This window comes from Suricata suricatta, chromosome 12 (genome assembly GCF_006229205.1).
Source record: "Suricata suricatta isolate VVHF042 chromosome 12, meerkat_22Aug2017_6uvM2_HiC, whole genome shotgun sequence".
Classification (NCBI taxonomy): Eukaryota; Metazoa; Chordata; class Mammalia; order Carnivora; family Herpestidae; genus Suricata; species Suricata suricatta.
Window position 1 is genome coordinate 5742055 of NC_043711.1, and position 10308 is coordinate 5752362.

Sequence of the window (10308 nt, forward strand, 5' to 3'; positions counted from 1 at the left end):
CCGTCCCGCGCCGCCCTCGCCCCGGCCCGGCCGCGCGTCTCAGCCTCTCGGGGTCCCTCTCTGCCCTCGCCTGCTTCGGCCCCTGTGGCTGTCTCTCTGCGTCCCTGTCTCTCTTTCCATCTCTGTCCCCTCTCCGCGTCTAGCTCTGCTCTTTTCTGTCTCTCTGTCCCTCTCTTTCTGCGTCTCTCTGTTTCAATATCTTTGCCTCTGTTCCAGTCACTTTTTCTGCCTGTGCCCCTCTGTCTCTCTTTCTGTCCTCCTCTGTCTCTGCCTCCTGCCCATGTCTCTGACTCTATCTTTGTTCACCAAACCTTAGCTCCCTAGCCGGCTGGCAAGGCACGTAAACACAGCCAAGGCTCTGAGAAGCCCTGCAGTTTACAAAGTTGTTCAATCTTTGCTCATTCCAGCGTCTCCCATTAAGATTCCCCACGGAAAAGGTCTGGGAACAGTGTCCCTGAGTTGTTTCCCTCCTACCGGGCTGATAGGTCACTCACTGCTGTCACTGGCGGACTCCCTGTGTGTGACGCCCACGGGAAGCGATGAGCTGTCCCGGAGAAGCCTAGGCCAGAGCCGGGAAGGACTATGGGGAGACTTTACCTGGAGACACAGATCCCCGCAAAGAGGGAGTGAGAAAGCCCCAGCAGCTGGCAGCTGGGCCGCGATGTTCTTCACTGAGCGTCAACAACGGTCGCAGAATATAAACAATGATCACACAAGGCCGCTCTGTGACCATGTCTGAACCCAGCCAGAGACAAGGACACGCCGCCACCACAAAAATGAATACACACCCTCCTCTCCCGACCAACGCAAATGACTACTGCCTCTTACCAACGACAATTCCACATCCATCCTCCTGCTGCGAGATAAAAATCATCAAAATACCCAGGCGCCAACCAGCTCCCTGCCAGCACCAACCTAGAATTGCCTCTACTCTCTTCAACTGTCTTTAAAACTACCCAGCACATGCCCGCGTCCTAAAAGATGCCCTCCTGTCCTACAACACCCTCTGTGGAGGTGTCCCATGGTTCCTACTATGTGATCTGCCCTGCTGGAGCAAGCTAAAAAAAAAAAAAAAAAAAATATATATATATATATATATTTATTTATTTATTTTTAAATATATATAAATATATATATTTTTTTACTACAGGTGTATTTCTAATGGTCGTTGGCCAGTGAATTTCGACACCACCTTCCCTTGAAGACAGCCTCAAGCACAGCAGGCCCCCAGGAGTCTTCTCTCTCCTTTGGTGAAGCTTCTAGATCTGTGCAGAGCTTGTGGTCTGAAACTTGCTCTCCACGTCTCTGCAGAAAGCACACTGCAGATCGAGAGGGCTGAGACTGAAATTGGATTATGTCACTGGTTCCTCACCCTGTCGCCTCTCGGAAGATCCCATACCGAATACTTTTCGTAATGACATCTGTTGTTTCTGTGTGCTCAGTACCTCTGTAGCACCTTGCTTTCCCTTTGTGGATCCTTCCCCACTACTCCAGACTAACACAGCCCCCCAATACCATTCGATCTAAATTTACCGATCGGACAACTCCATCACCTGGCCACAATAAATAAGTCTGAGGACATGACATTGGAGGGTCTCATTCTTCCTCTGGGATAAAAAAAAACTGTACATCCTACCCACAGCCACCTTCTGCAATTGTCTGGAAGAACAGTTTGCAGACTGAAGGCAGTCTACACCGGGATGTGCAGGTGAGAGTGAGAGACAGTTCTGGCAATATTGGTTGAGCTCCTGGATACAGCCATACCTGAAACCAGTGCCCTGATCCTTTCCAATACCATGACCCAACACATTTCCCAGACATGTAGGGTAGTTTTGTTCCTTGAATCCTTATTCTGTCCCCTTGAATTCATGATAGTCTTAAATTATTTAGAATTAGTACCTGGAAAGGGAAGGGTATTGAAGGAAATGACTTAAAATGTGGGATTGGCGGAGCGAAGTTGAAGTAGAGGGCTAGGGTCACCACATACACATATGCATTCACTTTAAAGTGTAGGCGACTCCCTAGATTTATACGGCGCACAGTCTGCCCTGAGAAGAGCCTTCCCGGAGAAGCAAGAAATCTCTGTTATGGGGAAGAAAAATAGCTTATTAAAATGTTCCCTATTTTATCTTGGGACTCTAAACACGTGTCTCTTGAGACTGTGGTTTGAGGGACTTTAGGAAAACTTGAGGATGTTGAAATATGTACGAGCTTTCATAAGGCCTTCAGAAAGGTCTCCTTCCACAGACACAAGCTACCTCTGTGTACTTCTAGAAGCAGAGACTAGCATCTGCTCGGTTTTGTGATTGCCAGAGCCGAATTCTCTGCCCCTAGCTAGAAGAGGAAGTTAGTAATGAGGTGGGCCATAAGATTGGGATTGTCCGAGAACCCGGGGGCACTTCATGCCCCAGGCTATTCTGCAACTCTGACTCCCTGTGTACAAAGGTACAATTACCTTCCGTTGGGAAGAGCCTATTAGCTGCCTTTCCACCCTCTAGATTGTAACCTGGAGCAAAATAGACGCTAAAGGGATGGGCAGGCACAAGTCTGTTGCTAGGAAACAAGATCCTGGAAGGTTGGGCTCCAGGCTCAAAGACCCTGGTGAGCTTTGGGGAAGCAAATCACCCAGAGGTAGGCTAGTGGGCCGGCAATCCAATCATAGCATTCTATCCCTCTGGGCACAATGATTGGCTCGCGGCTCGGCACGTGACTCAAACGCGCCAATCAGAGTGTCCCCTAAATTCCAATAAGAGGAGTTGGAGGCACGCTCCTTCCTTCCTCCTTTGAGGCTTTCATCAAAAGGGGTTTGGGTTATAGCATCTCTTTATAACGTCCTTGGAACCAAAGTGGTCCCAAGCCACCACTTGAAGAGATGCAGGGACTGAGAAGCGGTGAGGGAAAACAGTCCTGATGCATAACCAGCGAGCCTCATGTGAGACCTAATTCCAGATTTTGTTTGTAAGTTGTGAAAAACAAAAGTCACCCAAACAAATTTGAAGATCTAATTGGTTTTATTAAATGATTCATGAATGGGACAGCATTCCTTCTAACCGTAAGGGGCGTTATGAGGAGTTGTGCGAAATAGAAGGTATTTATAGGAAGGAGGGTAGGGCAAGATAAGCAAAAGAAAAAGGGTTGTTCCCGCAAAGTCACTTTCCCCCAGGGGAAGCACAGGGGATCTTATTGGATAGACTACCTCATCTTCCTTTGGGGGATGGAGAGAGCCCCTGTGACAGATGACCTTACTGGTGCATCTCAGAAATTTATTGGCTGATAGATTAAAACTTACATTTCTGGAGGAGGTTGAAACTGCAATCAGGTTAGGTATTAAGCCCCTATTTGGTGATTTAGCCTGGTCCATGGAACACTGTTTGGGGCCTATGGCTTTCTTTTTAACAAAGTCAGTACAGGGGTGCCTGGGTGGCTCAGTCCATTAAGCGACTGACTTTGGCTCAGGTCATGATTTTATGGTTCGTGGGTTCGAGCCCCGCATCGGACTCTGTGCTTATAGCTAGCTCAGAGCCTGGAGCCTGCTTTGGATTCTGTGTCTCCCTGTCTCTCTGACCCTCCCCTGCTTGCACGGTCTCTCTCTGCCTCTCAAAAAAAAAAAAAAAAACCAATAAAACAAAACCATAACAAAGTCAGTACAATCCCTTTCTGTTTCAACTAGAGCAAGCTGAGTTTCTGTCACTTGCAACAAAAATAACCTAAGACATTAAAAAAATCGAGCACCTGTCCAGCTGCAACCACATGTGAAGCCCTCTTCTAAGAACGGTACGTGCGAGGAAGAACGATTACCATCCCATTTTACAAATGAGGAAAGTGAGGATCAGAGCAGGCCGTCACTTGCCCAAGGACAGACAGACAGGTAAATGACAGGTCTGAATTCTGCTGTTTGGTGATGAAATGTTTCTCTTTAAAAATTCATCTGTTTTCCCAGGTTCAATCCTATTTTATTTATCTTATCAGCCTTCTGGGTTTCTGTCGTTAGTATGAAATGCCTTTTTGGGGGGCGCCTCGGTCGGTTAAATGTCCGACTTCTTCAGCTCAGGTCATGATCTCACAGTTTCGAGCCCCACCTCGGGCCCTGTGCTGATGGCTTGGAACTTGAGCCTGCTTCAGATCCTGTGTCTCCCTCATTCTCTGCCCCTTCCCCACTTGTGTTCTCTTTCTCTCTCTCTTACAAATAGACATTAAAAGAATTTTTTTAAAGAAATGCCTTTTTTGGTGGTGGGGAGGGGTGAGTGGAATACAGGAAGGGACATAAATCCATAAAATACATCCCAAATCATGACGAAGTATCTTTCTGCACTGAAAATATTTCCAGCAGAGTCATCATTCTTTCTCGGTGACCCATCCCCGGGCTAGTCAACCCTATTGTTAGAAAATGTTTCAGTTAGTGCAGAAATCCACCTACTTGTAACTCGCGCCCATTAGTTTTCCTCTGGTGTCTGAGTTGCTTTAAATCACTCCCAGAACCAGGCAGGAGCACAAATAATCCTGCAACCAGCGCTACATGGAAATGAATACCACAGTAAGTTTCCGAGCTTCCTGGAAGGCAAGGCAAAAAGGAATCACCTTTTAGTTAAGAGTAGTCTTGTCAACAAACAGACTGGCTTCATCAGGAGAGCCTGAGTTTGCCCTGGGGATCTTTGTAGGCTGGGTTTATTGCAGTGGTTCTTAACCAGGACAACTGCCCCCTGCCCCCAGGGGATATTTGGCAATGCCTGGAGATATTTTTGGTTGTCACAACTGGCTGAGATAGAGGGAGAATTCTACTGGCACTTAGCGGGTAGAGGTCAGGGATGATGCCAAACATCCTACATGCACAAGAGGGCCTCTAACAATAAAAAAAATGATCCCATCCAAAATGTCAGAAGTACTGGGTTTGAGAAATACTGCTTCATCAGGAGGTAATTCAGAAGTGTGTCATGTACATCTTTAGTGAAAGCAAGAAGAGGTTTTTTTAAAATTTTTTAATGTTTTTTAATTTATTTTTGAGAGACAGAGAGAGACAGCGCTTGCAGGGCAGGATCAGAGAGAGAGGGAGACACAGAATCTGATGTAGGCTCCAGGCTCTGAGCTAGCTGTCAGCACAAAGCCCAATGTGGGGCTTGAACCCACGAACCGTGAGATCATGACCTGAGCCGAAGTTGGACATTCAACAGACAGAGCCTCCCAGGCGCCCCGGAAGAGGTGTTTTCCAGCCAGCAGACTCTTGCATGGGTAATATGAGTGCATCTGAAAGAGCCATCTTATTCTGTAAGACCCAAACCTGGATTCCTGTCCTTCCTGTGGAACTGACAACCTGGCCTCACAGAATTGCTGTCCAGGGGGAGAGGGTTACTGTTGGCTCTTAGTGGCTCGTTGGATTAGAGGCCCTGGTGTTTGAAGGTCTGACTACAGAGTCAGGAGCCATGTCCATTCCCTGAAACTAGATTGTCCACAGCCTGCTACCACGTCTGGTCCACCAAGGCCCATTTTTTCCCCAGACAGAGCCAATTTCACCACACCCAACACCTTCAAGATGGGGGCGCTGTCCAAGGTACCATTCGTTGACCTGCTTGTCAAGCCCTGTCATGGACAGGTTTCAGGGCTCCGCGCCATCCTCCTCCTTTCCAGTCTCTTCATTTTGTCCCTAGCTGGACATCTACCCGCTCTGAACTTGTTCATGTCCTTATGGCTTTCGTTGATTTGTCCCTGGACCCAGCTCTGAGCTGGGGGCCAGTTGCCCTGCCAGCCAGTGCTTCCCGCCTCCACCCACAGTGGGGGAAATTGCTGGGCCACTCTCAGCTTCTCCACCCCTTCCCATGCCCTCACTTCCTCTTTCCTCCTCATCTTCATGCTCAGAAGGGAAGTGCTCTTCCCTCCTTGACCCTCAGCCACACACACACACACACACTCACACACACACACACAAGTGTGCATATTTCTCATTTATAACATTCTCACAAGAGGGTTGCCATTCATGTCTACTTTACAGATAAGCAAACAGATGAGGCTCACAGGGGTTAAGTGACATGCCCAAGACTACTATCCCGGACAGAGGAGTTCAGATTTAGAGCCTGTCCATTCAGCTCTGGGAGCCTACATTCTCAACCCTGCACCACAGTGCCCTGTTCAACACCATAACTCCACTCTCTCCACACCATTCAGATTTGTTGGTGCACTTGACACCTTACACTGAGTCCAACCGCCAAGTCTCTGTACAAGTGGGAATGGCCTCCCTGCCCAGAGTGGGGTGACCTTCAGGGCCCACAGAAGTGTCTGTTCAGTTTTGTTTTGTTTTTTGATGGAGTCGCTCTCTCCGGTACAGTCTCCATCCCACCAAGCATCATCTTTCATGGCTGACTGATGTTGCCAAGGCAGTGTTTATTGCTGGGCAGGGCATGGGTAGGTAGGGGGCTGGGGGGCCCAAAGGTCTACCTTCCCAGCCCCACAGCCCCACTGGCGGGGGGAGCCCAGGGGCACACGGCTCTCCTGGGGGTTGGCCAATCTCAGCACTGCTGGGCTCTGGAACTTGAAGGCAAACTCATCCTCGTACTGGGTTGAGAAGAAGCGCTGTCCACCCAGTGGAGGCTCAATGTGGCTGTACTTGCACTGCGGAGTCAGGGCGGGGAGCCTGGCAGGACGGCCTGAGAGATGGTTGTCCCACCTGGCCCACCCCCTGGTCCCCATACAACCCTGGGAGCAGCAAAGGCCGATAATTGGACTCTGGGGAGGTGAGCAAAAGGTATCCCAGTTTGGGCTGACCCAGGAGCTGGATGAGAAGCTGGTGAGAAACCGGGGGACCCCTAGAATGACCCCAGGACTGTGGTGACCCTAGGCGACTCTGAGCTTACCCTCAGCTGAGGGTATAACTGTGGCTGGTGATATAAAGATGTCCTTAAGCTGACCCTGAAATAACCCTGGAGGTGAACTAGGGATGACCTTGAGGCTGGGGTGACATTAAGATGACCCTGTCACCTTCTAGAGTGACCCTGAACGAACTTGACACTAATTCTGGGCCTGAGGTGAGACGAAACTACACTACTTTGGGGGGTACCTGGTCCGGGAGATACCGCTCCCCCCCTCACCCGCTGTAGCATCTCTTCAGTCACGGAGGCCGGAGCTGTTCTATGCGGTTTCAGCATCTTCTGGTTCATGGTTAAAAAATCTGTTTCTGTAGATTTGGGTGGGGGTAATCGAGATGAGGGGCTGAGGGAGGAGAGGCAGGGCCCCGGGGCAGAAATTTGTGAGAGTTAGCATGGGTTCAGGGAGAAGCCTGAGCCCGCGTTGAAGTTAGAGCATAGGATGGACTCAGAGGCGGGGAGGAGGGAGGAGCCAGGGGCGGGGCAAGCGCAGAGTCGTGGGGGAGGGCAGGTGGGGTAGGCTTGTTGGCGCGCGGACGGAGCCAGAGTCTGACTGTTGAGCAGGGATTAGGTTCGGGGGAGGGCAGATATGAGGAGGGGCGGGGCTATGATCACGCAGAGGGCGGTGCCATGGTGAAGGGGGCGGAGTCAGGTCCAAGACGGGGCAAGGATGTCCAGGGGTTGAGTCGGGGTCTTGGATCACGAGGTGGGATCTAGCTCTGCAGGAGGCGGAGCCAGAGTGGGGCAGTGGGCGGGGCGAGAATGGCGGGGGGCGGGGTTCCAACTCACCGCCGGTGCCCTGGGGCAGGCTGCTAGGCAGCAAGTGGAGACTGGGTGCTTGCGGGGGCTTCTGTACCGTGCCCGGGAGGCAATAGTCCGTGCCCGTGGAGGTCTGGAAGAACTGTCCGAGCAGCGAGGACTCCCCTAGGCCCACGTGACTCTTCAGTTTCTCGTGAGGCACGTGGCGGCTGGGTGGCTTGTTCACGGGCGGTGGCTGTTGGACCACATTGCATCTGGGAAGCTCCCAAATGTCCGGGATGTCCCAAAATCGTGTGCGAAAGAAGAGGTGAGCGCTATACGACCTTGGAGAGCTCACACCCTCTCTGGGCCCCGCGTGCTGGTGCTGGGAGTTGGCATTGTATCTCATTTTTGCAGACAAGAGGCACTGAGGCTCGGAGTGGTTAACTGTCTTAACCCTACATCCCGCAGATAGATCCAGGAGCCCCGCCCCCCCCCCCAAGTCAAGCTCACTCTCATCTCAAGGCTTCTGCACTTGCTATTGGTACTGCCTAGGAACCCCTTTTCCCTGATGGGCTCTGCGGCCTTCTCCCCTTTCCCGCTGACCTGGCCGTGGAAGAAGTGCGTGGAGGTGGTGAGGCTGCCCGGGCCGCAGCGCCCATTGCCTTCCAGGATGTGCGATGGCGGAGTCACGTCGTGGTGCAGAACAAAGCGCTCTGCCAGTGACAGAGGAGGCGCTGAGCGCACCTAGGAGGCTGCTGTTGGGGGCAGGGCACGGGAGGGGGCAGACTCTCACCTGGCTCTTGGGGAGAGAAGTGTTCAGCCTTGGTGGTCTTGTCATGGAAGAGACCATCCCCAGGATGAATATTCACCTGGTGGATGTGGGCCGAGGCCCGGGCCTTGTCATACCTGCAGATAAGGCGGGGGGGGGGGCACTCTATGATCAGATGGATGTGATCTGGACCCTTGTCAGCCTCCAGGAAATGGGAGAGGGGCGGGCTTCCCAAAGGCCAGGCTGTGGGAGGCTAACGGTGGGAGATCTGGCACAATAGTGGGCCTTGCTTGGAGGTGAGCGAGGCCCACAGTATTGGCACACGCCACATGTCACTGAGAGTCCTTTGCTCTGTCTTGGTGGAAGGCCACAGTCCCTTTGTACCTGTCTGGGGGCAGACCCTGGGGCCCGTAGGCTTCTTTCTGCTCGGAGCACATGGGCCCATAGCCAATCTTGAAGTCTCCCAGCTCCACACTGGAGGAGGCCTGTGGGTGGACGGAGGTGACAAGAGGGCAGCACGACCCAGCCCCTGCCACTGTCCACCCCAGCAGCACCAGCCCCGCCTCGATTTACCCTCTTACACTTCGAGGCAGGTGGGCCTGGCAGGGCCTGGAACTGTCTCTGGTAGGAGGTCCCTTCATCCTGTCTCGTGTGGTCCCACTGGAGTGCGTTGAGGCCCCCTGAGGATGGGCAGGAGTAGAGACAGAATGACATTGATTCTTTGCAGCCTCAGGCCCACTGGGGTTCAATTCCTGGCCTGGAGAAGGGAGGTGGGCAGTCCTGACTAGCCTCACCTGAGGGCTGTGTGGAAAACAGCAAAAATAATGCAAATAATGATGACAAGAGTAACTACCAAGATGCCTGCCTGGAGCCAGGAATCTAGGCTAAGTGCTTCGAACCTCATTTGGGGGTTAGTATTATTCTCCCGACTCTACAGCCTTCCTGAGGCTCAGAGAGATCAAGTGACTTGCCAGAAGTCACAGAAATTCAAAACCGGAACTGAGGCACATCCAGATCTGATAAACCCTGAGTCCAGCTTGGAGGGACTCTTGACTAGTGATGTCCAGGGGCAGGTTCCCCTGGAGTCACAGAATTGGAAAATCACACCGACGACGGCTAGGCTTTCCTGAGCGGTCACTCTATGCCAGGTGCATCATGCACTCTGGGCTCTTTTGGCTTCACCAGCTCCTCCTATGAAGTGGGGTGCTGTTGTTGCTCCCACTTTACGGATGAGGAAAACCGAGACTTGGACTGGTCAACTTGCTCAGACTCACATAACTACTATGGTGGCGGGGCTGGGATGTGTGGGTGGTGGGGGGGGTCACTTAGCAGATTTGTCTGTCCTGAAACCACCATTCATGACTTCTACCCACGCCACAGCCCCTTGAAAAAAATCAGGAGTTATGCCATTCAATGAATGTAGAAACTGAGGCTCAGGGAAGCTATAGGTTTTCTCAGGCTTGGTACTATCGACGTTTGGGGCTGGGTAATTCTTTACTGGGGCCAACTGTCCTGTGCATGGTAGGATGTGTTGACCAGCATCGCTGGCCTCCATTCATTTCTTGCTAGGAGTACCCCCTTCCGCGGGTCGTGACAACCAAAATGATCTCCAGACTTTGACAAATGACCCCTGGGAGTAGGCGCGGAATCCCCGCCGGCCTTGAGAAGCTCGAGGTTGGCAAATCGCACATGGGGCGCGTGGGCGCGCTCACCGAAGTGGCCGCAGGGCGCGCGGGGCCGCGGGAATGAGTCGTGGGGCGCGAAGAACTCCTGGTAGGTGGTGGGCGGGATGCGCAGCTTGGCTCGGTCGCCAGAAGGCACCGAGTCGCGGGCGGAGATGAGGCGCGCGCCGCGGATCGGCTCGCCAGCGCGCGCCAGCCCGTCGGGCCAGCCGAAGTCGGCGTGCGCGGTGGAGAGGCCGGTGCGGAGGTGCGCGGGCGCGAACAC

The 10308-nt window shown here is 52.4% G+C and overlaps 1 protein-coding gene across 1 annotated transcript in view; it reads right to left on the reverse strand.

Moving 5' to 3' along the window:
* Window positions 1-6348: 6348 nt before the first annotated feature.
* The window catches only part of TEX45 (testis expressed 45), a 5796-nt gene continuing 1836 nt past the window's right edge, over window positions 6349-10308 (reverse strand). Inside the window, exons 3-10 of the mRNA XM_029916233.1 lie at window positions 10074-10282; window positions 8935-9041; window positions 8746-8846; window positions 8386-8498; window positions 8196-8305; window positions 7641-7845; window positions 7077-7162; window positions 6349-6600 (exon numbers count right to left, since the gene is read on the reverse strand). Coding sequence (XP_029772093.1) covers window positions 6373-6600; window positions 7077-7162; window positions 7641-7845; window positions 8196-8305; window positions 8386-8498; window positions 8746-8846; window positions 8935-9041; window positions 10074-10282 — 1159 coding nt within the window. The 3' untranslated portion in view covers window positions 6349-6372. The remainder of the gene's footprint in view (window positions 6601-7076; window positions 7163-7640; window positions 7846-8195; window positions 8306-8385; window positions 8499-8745; window positions 8847-8934; window positions 9042-10073; window positions 10283-10308) is intronic.